Genomic DNA, 17710 nt, shown 5'->3' with positions numbered 1-17710 from the left:
TTAAATAAGTGAATTTGTGCAAAGAAGAAAGCTAATGGAGTTTAATTTTACAAGATCCATGATGAAGTCAAAGAAGGCCAACTCAATTAAATTCAAGTACAATTGGAGTAAGAAATCAAAGGAAATTTGCACCTAATCCAAGTCTAATTTGGATTAGGATTCCAGCTTGCACACCAGTTAGTATTTGGAGCATAATTTTTGGTTCAAATGTTCAATCAAGATGATTCAAGTTGGGCTGGAAAGCTAACTTAAAGGGCTACAACTTTGTAGTTTACCAAAAATCTGAATTCTAAAGTTAAATGGGACAAAAACGTCAGTTAAGTGAAGCCTAAAAACCTAGAATTTTTTCCAAACTGGAATTCAACTTGTAATAGGATTCTTTGACCTATTTAAAGACTCTTTAAGGAAAAATTCAGAGGAGAGCTACTATAGAATATAATTTAGGTTTTCTTAAAGGTTTTTTATAGTTTTTAGAGTTCTATTTGTGTTATGGCTTGTTAGAAGCCTTGTTAAGGCAAGAGGTGAAACCCAACTATTTATTGGTATGTTCTTAACAATGATTTTATTGGTTTTAATGCTTATGTTTTTATGTTTTTTTATTGTTTTATTCATCTAGAATAGTGTTTAGTTCTGTATAATTCTTTAATTTATAGTAGATTCTAAGCACGTTAAATGCTTAGTATTCCTTACGAACTAATTCATTAGTTTTGTTTTGCCTAAAATCAATCAATTGCATGAAACTACCTTAGACAATTAATTCTTGAGTTTTTATTGTTAAATCATCCGACTAAGATCATCCTTTGTATGAATTTTAGTTGAGTTATAAAATAAATATTGTTAAGACTACCAATAGATGTGTTGTGTGTGAATCCCTAAACCTTAGCGCTGTAAGTGCACAATTGCACCTGGTCCCAAGAACAATTATGGGCTCAGGCCCAATGAGCCTTAAACAATATGAATTTGTAGAGTGTGGGCTTGAAACCCAGGTTAGAAGTGTGTGGGGATTAAATGACAAACTAAAGATTGCAAATATTTGGAAAACAACAAGGTATATTGTAGATAGGCCTCCTCGGATGTAAGCCGAGAGCTGTTCTTATATTATATCTTTCTCTTAGCCTTTTTTCTTTTTAGGTTACAAAAAGTCCGTCCTCTGTTTTGTCCTAGATTGCTCTTTAAATACTACTCTTTTGAATGTTTTGTACACGTGTTGCCTCACCTCCCCCTTAGCCTAGATATTTCTTTTCTCAGTGCCTTTGAATAGTAACCAGAAGTTTCTCTTCCACTGTTCAGGTGTCACTTCCCCATAAATGCGGCCAGGGTGGTAGGTGCAGGGTCTTTAATGTGGAGGCAGCAGCCTTTATCTTTGACATTTCTTCAACACCGGTGCTTCTGGGGCGTTCTAGGGCTCACCCCTCTTAACCATTGGCTTTAATCGTGTCATCCCCTAATCTTTACTATGAAATCCCGAGTTCTTCGGTGTTCATCCGAGGGTAAGATCACCCTCGGCTGGATCCTCGGATCCTCGGCGTATGGGCCGACCCATAGTACTATCAAATTCTAAACCCAGGATCAGGTCGGCCTTCTTTAACACGGCCCAAAAGGCCCACGTTCCCATCAGGATCTTTTTGCCCCACACAAGCGCCATAATATATTGTTATTTTTTTCTCAATTTAAATTACCTTTACTAAACTATCAAAAATCTCTTCAGTTAAATTTTATTATTTTAGTTTTATTTTATTGTGGTTTGCTAATCAATTCCCTTTTTTCCTGCAAATTCGACCTTGGACTTTCTGAGTTATTACTTTGCGACAATCCTGCACTTGGGAGCATTATTTAAGTCACCGGCAATGGCGCCAAAAACTTGCAACGACTTAAATAATGCTCCCAAGTGCAGGATTGTTACGAAGTAATAGCTCGGAAAGTCCGAGATCGAATATACAGGAAAAAGAGAATTGATTAGCAAACCACAATAGAATAAAACTAAAATAATAAAATTTAACTGAAGAGATTTTTGATAGTTTAGTAAAGGTAATTTAAATTGAGAAAAAAAAATAACAATATATTAAGGCGCTAAGGTTTAGGAATTCACACACAACACATCTATTGGTAGTCTTAACAATATTTATTTTATAACTCAATTAAAATTCATATGAAAGATGATCTTAGTTGGATGATTGAACAATAAAAACTCAAGAATTAATTGTCTAAGGTAGTTTCATGCAATTGATTGATTTTAGGCAAAACAAAACTAGTGAATTAGTTCGTAAGGAATACTAAGCATTTAACGTGCCCGAAGTCTACGATAAATCAAAGGATTATATAGACCTAAACACTTTTCTAGATGAGTAAAACAATAAAAAAAACACAAGCATTAAAACCAATAAATAATTGTTAAGAACATATCAATAGACGGTTGGGTTTCACCACTTACCTTAGCAAGGATTCTAACAAGCCATAACACAAATAGAACTCTAAAAAGTGTAAAGAAATTTTAAGAAAACATAAATTATGTTCTACAGTAGCTCTCCTTTGAATTTTGCCCTAAAGAGCCTTTAAATAGGTCAAGGAAACCTATTACAAGTTGAATTCTCCTTCAGAGAAAATCTCAGGTTTTTAGGTTTCACTTAACCAACGTTTTTGGCCCATTTAATTTTAGAATTCAAACTTTTGGTAGACTACAAAGTTGTAGCCTTAGCTTTCCAGCCCAACTTGAATCATCTCGATTGAACATCTCAGCCGAAAGTTATGCTCCAAATACTAACTGTGGGCAAACTGAAATCCTAATCTGAATTGGACTTGGATTAGGTGCAAATTTCCTCTTATAAAAAAAAAAAAAAAAAAAAAAGTGAAAATTTCCTTAGATTCTTTACTCCAATTGGACTTGAATTTAATTGGGTTGGCTTTTTTTGAATTCATCATGGCCCTTGTAAAATTAAAGCCCATTAGCTTCCTTCTTTGCACAAATCCACTTATTTAATTTTATTATCCTACAAAAGACAAATTCATGCATTAAAATTCAATTAAGCACAAAATTAATTATTTAGCATTATTCTAAAATCAACTATAAAATGCATGAATTAACTCAAAATAAATATGATAATGCTTTTCTAATAATGATATAAATCCGCAAAATTAATCTATTATCACATTGTATGCTATGTAGTATAGTGAAATTTAAGCCTTCCAAAATGCAATTGCGTTAAATCTGCCCATCATTAAAAACATTGAAATATGCCCACCATGTCATTCTGTACGGGGTAGTAATAAAGAAATTCCTGAGTTTAATGTTTGGTACTCAAAAAAGAAAGGGGAAATGATGGAAATTGAATCTTGATTAAGATTGAAATTGGTCTGATATTACTGGAGCCCAAGCTTATTGTCCATTACAAATCATATTAGACAACTTTTAGCATTTAACTACCTGCCAATATAATACACCGAGTTTTGGTATTTCAATATGACAAATTTTAATATTTTATCAAACATTAGAAAAATAGTGTCATCATAGGAAGTAAAGAGAAAAAATCCACCTAAACCACCGGGCGCCCATAATATGATAATCACTTCATAAATATAAATGCTTATGGGTGTCGGAAATAATGTTCGTGATTCAAGTCTCCTGTATAGAGTGAATTTTATATCTGAGCAGAAAAAAAAAAAATCCAAAGTCACACCCTTTAAATTTATGCCTGAAACACAGATCGCGTGACATTTATCATCAAAACCCTCAACGTCACTGATACCCAGAATCCCAAACGACCTGACGTTTTCAACCTCTCAAGTTATATGACTGCCGATTGTAGTGCTTTTTTAGCGGGTACCTAAGCAGTAAATTCCTACCCACTGACCTACCATAAGAAAAATTAGTTAAATAAGGTTCGCATTTCGACCCCAATTGGAGATTGCATCAACCGGTGTCCAATATACCTTGGAAATTGTATGAATCACTCCCTCTTTATTCAAACTAAAATTTACAGTTTCGATATTTCATAAGTTGCAATCATTTTATGGGTGTGCATGCCAGGTGTTCGAAAAAATGACCCAATGAATTACTAGTATCAAATTGCTTGTAATAGCCTGCCCTTTTTTTGTTAATTGTCATCATAATAAACTGATCCTACTATTTTAGCTAGAGCTAATTAAAGTTCTTGTAAAACATTGTTGGCTAAACCATGTTGATTTTTCATGCTTTCACTGACACAATAATAAGCAAGCACCAAGTGCAAATATTTTATAATTTTATCCCGAGTGAGTACATGCCCAGGAAAGATTAAATCATTTTGCTTCATAGAATTTTTTTCAATCATCATTTTCTTGACTCACCATCCAAGTTCCTTGCTGCCCATATGAACATCCATTACTCATTTGAATGATAAATGTTAATTGCTATAAATTCTTGCTGAGAAAAGCTTGGGTATGAAATAATTTGAAATGAAGCCAACCAGGAGTTCTCACTTTGATTTTTTAGGTTGTTGCAGTTAGAAAGCAAGGATGCTCTCTCTTAAAGATATTGTACCTGCAGCCAAGAATGACATAAACACACAGTTCATACTTTTGAACAAACACAAGACATTGGAAGGGCAAAATAAGACATGTTTGGCACTTGTGGCTGATGAGACAGCTGCAGTTCACTTCCAGTTCTGGGGGAATGAGTGTGATGCTTTTGAACCAGGTGATATTATCCACCTGACCGAGGGAATTTTCTCTTACAACCGGAAAAAATGGGCACTGAGGGCGGGCAAAAGAGGGAAGGTAGAGAAGGTGGGAGAATTCACTATGGCGTATGTTGAGACACCCAACATGAGCGAGATTGAATGGGTTCATGACCCAAGTCAATCTAAGTTTGTGCAGAAGACTGTTATTTCACCATATTCACGCATTTTCCCACCAATACCTTAGTTGTTGAGCCTTTTGCTTTCATGGAATAGTCCTCCTTATTACAATTAAGATTATCATAAATGGTGAGACCAATGGCATTTGCTTAACACTATATGTATTTCTTACATGTTTCACATCCCTTTGAGCAATATATCAATGATGCATGGTAGAATTTGAAAATTATAGCATGTGAAACACTGAAACTGCCTTGATTTGTAGCTCATTCAGCTCTTTTAACTTTTCAACTGGTACTTTATATACCATCCCAAACCATTTCAAATCATAGAATTTCAAGACTAGGTACTTTTCATTTACAAACTTTATATGAATAAATTGTAAATTATACATGCAGTATGATCAACCTACAAATTTCAATCTCAGACGTGGTGAAAATTTTGATAAAACATTTGCTAAAATAAGAACTGTGCAGTAACTTTTGAACATTTCTCTCAAGTACACATCTTGAAGCCTCTCGCAACAAATGGCAATGAATGTTAGATTACTTTTAATCAAAGAATCCAGCACCTGCAACCTTGTGAATCCTGGGGTCCTTCAAACCATCGATCCCATAATTGGTTCAGGGGGCCATTTGTTCTGTAATAAAAATAAATTAATGACTATGCATTTGGATATGAAACTAAGAGTAGTATGTATGTAAGACAGTGGGATGAGGTTTGCAGAACTTACAGTGGGAGCAGTGGATCAGGTATGACTTCTATGTTGTGCAACAATCTGAGAGCCAACCACAAAAAACAGATTATCATACAAAATAAAAAATTGCCAGTCAGTTTATGAGCTTATAAATAATGCTATAGGTGTTTAATTAACAGAATGGGCTGGCAAAATATTGAAGATATGCTCTCCAGTAAATGGTAATTGAACAAGTCAACCAAAACAAGAAATTTCACCACCATATTTATAGCCTGTTGGACTGAAAAGAATATGCTATCTCCACTTCACCAGCCTATTTTGCAAACTGCTTATATTCAATCCATTTTTTTTCCTTTCAAAAGAACTGATTCTTATACTTACTCCTCACATAATGTTGAGACATTTTCTGTTCTTTGAAGCTCTTCTAACTCTTCCTGGAAACAATTCATGCAAAAACCAAGTAACATAAATCAGGAATAAGCTGTAAATTGAAATCAAGTGCACAACACAACAGTGACTTTATGCAGAAGTTAGCTTGAAAATGCAGAAATAAGAAACATAGTTCTAAACTGCATTGCCATCTGCAAGAGCAACTAGTAAACTGGATCTAATATGCATGAATAGAGAAACCCATAAAGGCTTTTACTTTTGGTCTCTTTTGTAAGTTGAAAGATACTGCCAAAGCATGTACACATATATACGTATGAGGGTAAGTGAGCCCCAAAGATAAGATGGCAAGAATTTCTAATTCAGACAAACGGGGCTGTTTGGTAGCCATTTTTAAAACAGAAAATAAATAAATAAATAAATAAATAGTGTCCATAGCATACAGCCTTTGTTCACAATTTCACTATTTGTGCACAGTGTATAGACAGATATTGATAGAACATGAAGAACAGTTCAGACTACATATTATACATAAGATTGTTCGAGAAGTGCAAAATATATCTAGAACAAGACCAATAAATGTTCAAGAAACACATTTTTTAATGATCTAACAGTGCTACAAAACAAGACCTAAACATATTCAGCAAAGCCTTCCCTCGTAATATTATTATATAGAAATCCAGATAGGGACTATTCAGAAGTCTAAATATCAGATAGCATCAATGACTAAGGACATGAAGAAATTAAAGAGCATTTAAATTTTTTTTTTTTTGATATGGAGCATTTACTATAATTTGGAACTATTCGAAAGTCTAAATATCCAAATAGCGACTATTCAAAAGTCTAAAAATAAGATAGCATTAATGACTAAGGGTATGAAGAAAATCAAGAGCATTTACTATAAATTGGAACTTACAGAAGAGAAAAAACAGTACTTTTTTATTCACTAACTTAATTTGGCCCTGAGAGGCTTATGCTGTGAGCCTGTGACATTACACCACACAGTGCGCTCAAATATTACATACAACTCCTCTTATCCCGAAGTTTAACATTGCCAACACCTCAGAACACTAGTTTAAGTGCTCTCTTCTAAGCAGAATTTAAGTTAGTAATTGAAGTGTGCCCCAATGTGATATACAGTCACAGAAAATTGATAAGATCAATCACTTAACTGCTTTGCACATCCTATCAGCTTAACTAAAACAATATTGACAGAAAAAAAGGTTCAGTCATCACACATTCAGGAGCCACAACATAATTGTTCTGATGCTCCATAATATCACATGGATGTTCAATGAACACCTTTGATAGAGCTTTAGGGAACAAAGTACCAGTTATTAAAAAATCAAACACTCTACGGGTCTGGTGCATCTGACAGGCTCAAGCAGTATGATTTCAGTGAGATATCATATAAAGAAAAAGGCAAAAACCTTTCTTGTTGGTTCAGTGCAACTAGCCAAGCTATATACTTATGATGATCACCTGTCTAATTCTAACATACATTCTTTAGTTTTGTTTGTTATGCTTATGCATCTATTTTGTACCCAAAAAACCTGGGTTAATGGGCAATTTCTTTTAGCCATCTTCTCCTAAAGCCATTGCTCCAATCAAAGAGCCAGTGGCCAGGCAAGCTGCCTATTTTGGCTAATCTCACATGTACTGACAGCCACAGCTATTCTACACAAATTCTCGAATTAATACCATATAAACATTCAGAAAAGCTTACAAGTAGACTGGCAGCACTAGTTCCACCAACCACAGTAAGATTTGAACCTAGAGATCCACTGCAATTCCAGCCCACCCCTTACCACTTGAGACATCAAGCCCCAAGTGGCAGGATATGCTCAGGTTGGTCATGGTAATTCAGTAATTGGCATAGGGCTTTGTTCAAATCTTACCTCACGCAAAATAAAGATCACACAAGTCTTAAAAGGAAGAAACCCAATAGTAATTAAATCAATTTCAAGCAATATCACCCTTATTTCCTTCATTCTATCCCCCACCCAAACAGAGTTTTCCACTCCATTCTTTAAAAGACACAATTTTTCCCTTCTTTAAACAAAGTGTAAAGTTCTTTCCTTTTACTTTTTCCCCTAATCTTTTAGTACCTCCACACCAAAACAAACAAAATGGGGTCTTTCTTTTTCCAATGAACAATCTACTAAGAAACAAAATTGCCCATTAAACAACCACCCCACCAAAAAAAGAAAAAATTTCTTCAAGCATCATAGCAAAACAAGCAGTAATACCAAAAAAATCATAGTCACACAAGGAAATGCATCAAAACCCAGTTCAAAACCAAACCCAACAAAGCTAAAACAGCAACAATAATAATGAAGAAGAAAGTGACACCTCTAAAAATTTGGAATCTTGCTCGACGCGCTTGAGTTCAGCGAGAATCCGATGCCTACCTCTGTTATCAGTTCCTCCTACACCTACTGCTACTGGTGATGAAGCAACGGCTACTTCGTCCACCGACGAAGCCGTTTCAGACGCCATTACTTACTTCCCCTTCCCCCAATCCAAACCAAGCTCACAAGTCACACAACACAAACACTACGCTAGCTAGCTTAGCTCATCCCAAAACCCACCCGCCCATTGTTTTCATTCCCAGTCTGTGTCTCCAGTTTCAACAAACATTAACGTTTACTTTATTTTATATATGTTAGTATATACCCCTATCTCTCTCTAAACCTTGTAGATCTGAGTTTTATTTTGTGATTTCTGTCCCTACACTTTTGGTCTTTAGTTTTCTCTTCCAACACATAGAAAATAAGCGAAATGTTAACCGATAGTATTGGTTTAGTTTTTAATGTTTAAATAAGAAATTTAGAATTCAATCTCGTCGTGTATTAAAAATTAATCGGTATTTTGATTTGATTATAAAATGTTATTATCAGAACAAGTATCATAAGTTGAAATTCTTTCAAAAAAATTTATGGAAAAAACACTATTTAAATTTTTTTTTTTATATATATATTTACCATAAAAATGGTGTCAATATTTTCATAAAATAGTGAACCGTTAATTGGGCAAAAAATAATAATAATAACAACTCATTTTTTTTTTAAAAATAAATAAAATAAACTAAAGTAAGGCAAGTTTGAATTAGGAGTGCCCTATCTTATTCCTCACCTAAAACCCACTCAAAATAAGAGCAAGGTAGGTACAAAGGTGGGCAGTTTGACGGTTTTGTTGTCTATAATGAAGTGACTTTCACATTAATAAGATAGAGATGAAAAATAAAAGAGAGAGAGAGAGTATGAGAGTGGTAGAGAGAAGAACAAATGTTTTGGGATGATAGTAGAATATATATATATATATTGTAAGGACGAAAAATTATATAACACACTTAACAACTACAACAACGTTTTATGACTAAAGATTCAAATACAATGAATTTGTAGAGAGGGTAGCAACAACAAAGTTTTTTTTTTTTCGTCCACCCATTTCTGTGTCTTTCCTCTCTTATTTATACCCTTTGCCCTTATCATCTCAGCCCTACACCTCTCCATCTATTCTACCCCTTCTATTGACACATGTCCATTCCTTTGTAGTCGGTAATGGAGGGAAGTTTTAGTTTTGTGCTTTATACTGTTCAGGTCACTTCTACATTAATGCAGCGGACAAAGTTAGTACTCCCTATTCAATGCGGCCAGAATGGTTGGTATAGGACATTTAATGCGACGCTCATAGTTATCCAGCCACACGCAGATATTTGCAATATGTCTCCTACATCATCAATCTCTTTTTCTTCCTTTACCCGCCCATTCCACTTCATCCTCGGGCCTATTTCTTTATTCTCCTCTGCTCATTAGACCTTTCAGTATGTCTCCGGGTCTTCGACTCTTTAGATCCTCGGGTCTTCGGATCTTCGGCACCTCACACACACACACACACACACACACACATATATATATTATAAAATAAATTATTAGAAAAATATAAACAAAAAATTATATTGTATATTAATAAATAAATTATATTTCTATATTCACACAAACATTCTAGATGAGGCAGGACAAACAAAACTTGTTCCCATCCCGTCACCTCTTCGGAGTAGAAAAAAACAAAATGTTTTTTAAAATATAAAAAAATACAAAAAATTTCATTACATTTTTTGCACATTTATTAAAATAATTAATTTTAATTGATTCGAAATCACTTTCACATAAATTTACTAAATGATTGTATTTTTATTATACATCATTTATAACATACCATCTCAATTGCTTTAAAAAGTGTTTTACTTATCAATCTTCATTTTTCAATTATACTTTATATTATAAATTACACTAATCTCCCTAATATAAATTACACTAATCTCCATTGACTTTTCTTGAAACCACACGTACTTTCCAATATTTTATGGGAAGAAACTCTCAAGTTTGTATATAAGTTTGAATAAATATTCCTTTGTTAAAAAACTACTATTAACTATACCTCAAGAGAAAGAATGCGATTCATCTACAAACTTCAAGGGAATGAATTGTCATTTACTTGATAATTCTCAAGTAACACACCAATTAGTGGCAGTCAAGTTGAGGGTTAACACGCAACTCGACTTTTACATGTCCAATTAGGAAGAGAGAAATCCTCTGCCAACTAACCCAATAGAGCCCTGTATTGTGTTAGAACCTTGTGATTAAGTTTTACTCAATTAGATCTAGAATTGATAGTTTAATGGAAAGGACGGGTTATTTCACATTCGTTAGGACTGGAGAGATTAACAAGTAGTTCATCAATTCATCTAATCATCTCCTTCAACTAAGTCGGCAAAAGAAGAATGATTACTTACTGGAACTCTCACTACTTTACTAGCCATTGAAAAAAAGAAAAGAAAACTATAAGTACTCTTGTCATGCCACCCTTTTTGTTTTAGATTTCTGGAAAATGTTGTGAATCAAAATGTCATCCACTTTCTCTAGTGGTGGCAAACACAAGGATGCCGTTTTTTGTACAGAAAGTGCCTTTTTAATGTTAATCTCATTCCCACTATCAGAGTGCCTTTCACTAGTCGTTGCTTCCTTTCTATTCTTTCCATATGAACATCTCCAGTGTTAATATTAATACTCATGCCCCTCTAATCATTCATCCAAGAAAAAATATTATATATTCTTATATAAAAAAATCTCATTCCCCTCTATTCAAAAGTTAGTTCTAGGTCCGGATTGGCCTACCACAACTAATACCCTCCAATCAAAGTGCCCAAAGCAATCACAATTCCCATTTTATTAATCATTGTCACTGCCACATGTTTTGGGAAATAAATTAATAAACTTAGCTTTCATTCACTTTACATTAGAAAATAATTCAGCAAAGAGAAGAAATAGAATATATATATATATATATATATATATATCCAAATGTTGAATGTATGCTGCTAGGGAATAATATAACTGTCCTTCCCATCGCATGTTACATACCCAATAATATATCTGGACTTTTCTTATTACAATCTAAACATACCAAGTTGAGACATTAAATGGATGGAAGAAATGAGTCCGAATAGGACAAGTACAATGACCACACTCTGGCCAAGTTGCTCTTGACATGCCCCTCTTGGGTGTATTGTATTGCTAAATGTGAACATAACACGTCTAAAACTGATTAAGTATTCATTCTTCTAATCTGTCTGATGCTCCAATGCATTGATAGAAGCCTTGCATCTTGAGTATAGAGACAGTTTATGTCAAGTCCATGTCAATAATTCTTATTACAAAGATGACTACATAAAGGTCATTTTTTGCCAAACCCATGTCAATAATTCTCCCATAAATTACAACAGAAAAAGGAAAAAAAAAACAAAAACAAAAAACAAAAACAAAATAAAAGAAAAAGAAGGCAGAAGAAACATTTTTCCACATTCCAATCACAGCCTCAAAGCCCTATCCTTTCCCCCACATTTTTCTCATTAAACAAGCAGTGCAGAAGGCAAGTCAAGCCATTTGAACTTCACCTTTTGTAGGGAAATTGTCACCATAGGCCAAGTTAAGCTTAGAATTCGCAAACCTCTCCTTCTCCCCATCACCCCACAATGCATAAGCTTCCTCTCCATGAATTGCATCATCCCCAGTTTGCAACTCTTCCTCAGACAGTCTAAGTGGAACCACTAAACCAACCACATTACAAATTATGCTAGTTGTAACAATATTGAGTACAACTACAAACACAATTCCTAAGATTTGAATACACAATTGCTTGAATCCAGATCTGGGGTTGCCATCATGAACCATAGAAAAAACCTACGTAATGTTCCCAATCATCTACTAAGTAGAAGAGGCGGCCGAGCTTATTCTCAGCAAACACGCCTGCAAGAATGCCACCTAGGCTTCCAGCCACACCATGTGTGTGGAAAACTGCCATTGTGTCATCTACTTGTTTTAAGAGCCCAATTCTTTTGTGGAGGACCATCATGGTGTCCCAGGAAGGCTTCCTGACATGATTCCCATTCTAATGGCTGCCCAAACTTGCACCACTCCTGTACAAAAATATTGAGTTAGGTACATAATAACTGAGAATGTAACAACATCTCAAGCTGGTTCAAAAAAGACAATCATAAATGGACTGAGGGCCCAAAAGAAAAGACCATTCTATTATATTGTCCAAACTTGTTTGTACTAGGATTCCACTATGTACAACTAGAATTTATAACATTTATATATAAAGAAGATTCTAAACTCAGCCAACAAAGTGTTAGGTACAAGTTGAGACTAACGTCCACTGAATTATCAAAATCAACAAAACACTAAACAGTAGCAAGGAAGATTAAAACAAAGTGAACTCGTCAGGATGAGAGAAGACATAACATTGTCCAAAACTTGGTTCTACTGTCTATGCATCATTCCTAGTATAAATATTGATATGTTGAAACACAATAATAATATATTTGCTCTCGTCTTATGTTTATTCCTACTCGACAATTATAAACACTAGGTGCATAATTTGCAAATCCTTTTACCATTTTGTTTAAAATATCAGCGCAATCATTAAGGAGAATAAAACGAGTAATATCTATATGAGAGAAGTAATTTAACAATCATTGAGTGTGACTCTACTCAAATAAAAAATATATATAAATAATGACTCCAACTACGTATTTCTAACCTTAACGACAACTTTTAGGGCACTCGATCAAAGAAAACAACATAGAATAATGCTAATGACATAAAATTTCACTTCTTGTCACATGGATTTCATTTATTGATATTATTTATTATTTTGATGATAAATTATAGGAATCTTAACTAGGCTACTATGGAAATGTGAAATGTATAAAGTATGAAAAGTAGAGAGTAGTAGTGACTAGTACCTGCAGCTGGGGTGATGCAGACTAAACCAGTGAGCATGCCCTGAGTGGCACCAATCACAGAAGGTTTTCCAAAGAAATGAATATCAAGAAGGAGCCAAGTGAGCAAGCCAGTGGCCGTACAGACGTGTGTGTTATGGACGGCCAGAGATGCGTCTACGTTGACAGAATAAGGATCTCCACCGTTGAATCCAGACCATCCCATCCAAAGTAAACCAGCCCCTGGCAGCATCAGAATTACGTTGTTTGGTGGGAACCTCTCTCTGTCCTTTACTGCCCTTGGCCCCACCGGCATCATTTCTTTTTTTTTTTCCTGGTCATTCGGACTTTCTTCTTCCACAAAACAATTTAATATTAATATATGTATAAGGTACGGTTGATGTGTGCCTTTAGGACACACATTAAATCATCTATTTATGGTAAAAAAATTTTGAAAATTGAAAAAATTGTCAATATTTTTTTAATTTTCAAAAAAATTTTGTCTAAAAATAGATACTTATTGTGTGCATAAGAATACACATTAACAAAATTCATATATAATTGTTTTTCCTTTTGTCTTTCTCTTTTTTTTTTTTTTGGCATAGTTTCCTGACACACAAAGATTTTTTTCATCAAATGATCTTTAGAAATGAACTTTAAAGAGCAACCTTTTCTGCTCTACGCTGACAAAGTTCTTACATTAATCTGTTAACAAAGGTTACAAGCATCAAAAGAGACAGCAGAATTCATGGACAAGGGGAAACTAGGGGTGTTTGGTAGTTGTTTTTAAATAACTATTTTTAGTTTTTAAATAATATTTTATATATTTTTATAAATTTTATATCTACATGTATTTTTATAAATATTTTCAAATAACAATTTTTAGTTTTTAAATACATGTACCAAACGATCTCTATGTTGAGCTTACCATGAGTTACCGCAGTAGCAAATCTAGTCTAAGCTGTCTAATAGTGATGATTAATGATACTTGTCTCTACACAAGAGTTTTAAGACTCAATTTTACTGGTAAAGTTTTTTTATGGTTGTATAAAAGATTTGGAGTTCAGTCTCTGCCTACACCAAAAATCGATTGGTGCCTTAGTTTGACAATAAAGAATTATCATCAGGAATGAACACCGTAAGTTAAAACTCTCTTAAAAAAAAAAAGAAGTTTTACTGTAGTTTTTCTCTTTCCCTTCAAGAAAATATGGGTTCAAATTCTCCATTTATTGTCAACTTATTATGTTAGAAAAGATAGGACCAATTGCAGATACTAGTAGATTTTTTTTTGATGCAATAGAATTTAAAACCTATAGCATCCGCTTTATAATGATTGTTTTAATGTGATTTCAGCTTAGGTCTCTCCAAAAAAAACATCAATAAGTCTATAATCTTGTTTACAATTTTTATGGTGGCATACTAGGATTTGTGCTCAGAAAAGTAGTTATTAGTGAGGTCATATAAAAATGATGTTTTCTTAATCACAGCTTGCCACGTCAACAATTGTAAAAAAAAAAAATTGTATTTCTAAAATTACTATGAAAAAAAAGGATAAATAAAATTATGTGATAATTACCCAGTAAGCTGCAGTGAAACCAGCTACCCCAGAAGATAGGTTAATAATAAAGCCTCCAGAGTAATCAATAATGCCCATTTTGAACAACCATCCTTTTGGAGCCCATATGCTAAACGTACAAATAGTGTAAGAGAAAGTAAGCCAAAGTGGCACAAACAACATCCATGCATAAAAATTCATCCTCCCAAGCAATGCCCCAGCAATCAAAATCAACGTGATAGCTACAAACACAAATTGGAAATAAACCATTGTTGCATTTGGCAAGTGCCCACTAAAAGCTGGGTCCAAAAGAAACTTTTCATCCAAGGCAACATTGGGCCGGCCTATAAAATGGATGCCTGCACTGCCAAAAGACATTTGATAGCCCCAACCCATCCAACATACAAGCACGGCCGCAAAGGTGTAAAGGGCCAAGAAGGCCGAGTTCACGGCCCATTTCTTTTTTACTAGGCCCGGAACACTTTGTAAGCCCACCAAAGTGGCAGCGGTGAGCTGCCAAGCGTTGTCACCCTTGTTCAACCAGTCAGGGCTTGCTGGGTCGGTCGCGAGGTTAGACGGGAGAGAGATAGCCATTTTGTTGGGTCTGCCACACAGTGGTTCGAGCACAAAATGATGAATGTGGTGGTGGAAGTGAAGGAAATGAATGCTTATATATATATAGAGGTTGGTTTTGATGCCTTCTGTAATAGTCATGTACCACGTTTTTTTCTATGTGACGTTTTTATTATTTACATTTTGTCCTAGATTACATTGTGCAACATTTCTGAAGTTACTGAAATGTCCTTGGTAAATATATTTTGGGGTAACAGCATTTAGAGATTTCAAGGGTTAACAGTGGAAGTTTGAGAGTTTCAAGGGCATTAAGTTTATATATAAAAAACTCATAGATTTTATACGTGTCTGTTTGTTGGGCGGAGAATCCTAGATCTAGATGTTAGAGCACTGGAATTCGATTCAGATCCTCTAGAGTTCCTAGGGTACTCTACCAAGTAGAGTTCATTAAATCCTAACCACTCTTTAATGATTTAATGGTTTAGATTCTGCCATGTCAACATTTCATTAATAATATTCTTAAAATAATAAAATAATATTGTAAACAAAACAATTAAGATGATTGTTAATGAAATGTTGACATGACAGAATCTAGACCATTAAATCATTAAAGAGTGGTTAGGATTTAATAAACTCTACTTGGTAGAGTACCCTAGGAACTCTAGAGGATCTGAATCCCTGGAATTCCCGTCGCAAACTGGGGCTAAGCTTTTTAATTTTGGACCTATGATTGATAGTACCTAAGGGAATTGTGCTTCAAGAGCCATTCAATTAGCTGTAAAAGTATTTAAAATGTAGTAGTAGTTGTGGCCTAGGCATCTTTGTGGGCTTGTACTTCGGCTTATTATCTACATTAGCCAAAATAAAATTTAAGTCACAAGTTGAGGGATAACACAACTTTCTGGATGAGAAAAACCTTCAATTTCAAAGTGTTTATTAGCGGCAGGAAGGAATATTTATATCTGATATATTTTTAATTTATTTATTAACACATTATGCATGTAGTAAACATGCTTCTTTTTATCCCCTAAATAAAGATTTGATTAGATGAATAAAATTACAGGTTTCATGGGCCTAGTCCATCTCTCTCCTCCAGAAACCCAAATAAGAGATGAGAATAAGCCCAATTAAAGTTACAAGCAACAGCCCATTGGACCTAGTTACTATGGCTTTGAAGACTTAAGACCAATTGTACCTCCATAGATTCAAGATTGATTGTATCAAGCACATTTCTTTCATCCCCATAAAAGTAAAGATGCTTGAAGCCTAGCAATAGTAACATACATTCTGAATCAGGCATGGACTAACATTCCTTGTTCACCTCTGCAAAATAACAGCTCCAAATGAAGCTTCGCATCGAATTGCTACATCAAAATTCAACCTGATGGTCCTTAAAGGAGGAGGGCTCCAAATAGTCTCCACATTTAGCTGGTTCTTAACACAGACTTTTCATGGCTTTAAATGTTCTTATTTAACATACCCAATCACGAAATCCTAAAATGAAGCTTATGCCACTAGTGGTGAATGATTTGTTAAAGCTATGTAAAAGACAATAGAGTTCTTTTGACATAGCATGTCCATGCCCACAAATAGGGTATGCATGAATGTGTGCCTTGGGGTTCCTGTTTTTTGGTCTCCTGCAGAATGAAAAAACTCAACTATGCCAAATAAATGAATACATGTTTAAAGTGTGTGTGTGTGTAATTTATTTAAGGGGTTGGGCGTGGTATATATAAAATTTTTACATAGATTTTTTTTTTTCCTAAGTAAATTTTTTCATGGAATCCATGGTAGCAAAGCATTCAAAAAGAAGCTTAAGTAGGCTTAGTTGACTAGAGTCTTTTTTTTTTTTTTGGCTGAGTAAATGCTTTATTCAAGAGAATCAAGACAAAACGGGAAAAATACAACTAGGAAAGGACCTAGGACCATCTTTATCCATAGCCTGAACTAACTTTTTTTTTTTTTTTTGAGAATCATAGCCTGAACTAACTAGATGAAAAGTTGGAGATGGAAACTGAACATGTTATGACTTATTCATTTATAGCATTGCCAGCACACGTATTTTTCCCAAAACAAAACGACTTTAATTTTTCCGGCACATGTTGCTTACTATAAGTCCTATAGTTTGTTGAAAACAATCTATTCCAAGAATTTTGTTTAGGATGTTTTTTAAGAAGCATAAATTACACAATTTTATTTCTTTTTAGCCTTTAGGTAATTAGGTTTGATTCAATGTTATTAATTTCATTCCGTTTCGGCAATAACGGCCAGAAAATACCGTGCTGGTAAATAAACTAGAATATTACCTACTCTATTTCACTTAAAAAAAAATTTCAGGTCCTTCCGGTCTATTTCGGGTGTTTCGGTAAATACTGGCA

General features: G+C 34.3%; 2 protein-coding genes and 1 pseudogene across 3 annotated transcripts; 1 reads left to right on the top strand and 2 right to left on the bottom strand.

Annotated features, from left to right (window-relative positions):
• Nucleotides 1–3799: 3799 nt before the first annotated feature.
• On the top strand, nt 3800–5064 carry LOC142614259 (uncharacterized). 2 transcript variants are annotated; one of them, XM_075786838.1, is made up of 2 exons: nt 3800–3937; nt 4479–5064. In XM_075786838.1, exon 2 carries the CDS (start codon nt 4492–4494, stop codon nt 4897–4899), a length of 408 nt encoding a protein of 135 aa, XP_075642953.1. In that variant the 5' UTR covers nt 3800–3937; nt 4479–4491; the 3' UTR covers nt 4900–5064. The 2 variants fall into 2 exon arrangements, with proteins under 2 accessions (XP_075642953.1, XP_075642952.1); XM_075786837.1 differs by having other exon boundaries at nt 3803–3937; nt 4469–5064.
• A 97-nt stretch (nt 5065–5161) lies between these two features.
• LOC142614260 (guanine nucleotide-binding protein subunit gamma 1) lies at nt 5162–8646 on the bottom strand. The gene is made up of 4 exons (XM_075786839.1): nt 8269–8646; nt 5911–5963; nt 5566–5610; nt 5162–5472 (listed from the first exon to the last, which is right to left on the bottom strand). The coding sequence occupies exons 1-4, from the start codon at nt 8413–8415 to the stop codon at nt 5388–5390; spliced, it is 330 nt and encodes a 109-aa protein (XP_075642954.1). The 5' UTR covers nt 8416–8646; the 3' UTR covers nt 5162–5387.
• Nucleotides 8647–11824: 3178 nt separating this feature from the next.
• LOC142612523 (ammonium transporter 2 member 5-like) lies at nt 11825–15353 on the bottom strand (annotated as a pseudogene).
• Nucleotides 15354–17710: the final 2357 nt, after the last annotated feature.

The sequence above is a fragment of the Castanea sativa genome, chromosome 10 (genome assembly GCF_040712315.1).
Source record: "Castanea sativa cultivar Marrone di Chiusa Pesio chromosome 10, ASM4071231v1".
Lineage (NCBI taxonomy): Eukaryota > Viridiplantae > Streptophyta > Magnoliopsida > Fagales > Fagaceae > Castanea > Castanea sativa.
Note: the sequence above shows the minus strand (reverse complement) of the source record. Positions and strands in the feature narration are given on the sequence as shown.

Coding starts and splice junctions, on each gene's coding strand:
- LOC142614259 (XM_075786838.1), top strand. CDS start 4,492: ATGCTCTCTCTTAAAGATATTGTACCTGCAGCCAAGAATGACATAAAC.
- LOC142614260 (XM_075786839.1), bottom strand. CDS start 8,415: ATGGCGTCTGAAACGGCTTCGTCGGTGGACGAAGTAGCCGTTGCTTCA. Junction 5,611..5,910: donor GTCTCAACATTATGTGAGGA/GTAAGTATAAGA, acceptor GTTGGCTCTCAG/ATTGTTGCACAACATAGAAG. Junction 5,473..5,565: donor CCTGATCCACTGCTCCCACT/GTAAGTTCTGCA, acceptor TTTTTATTACAG/AACAAATGGCCCCCTGAACC.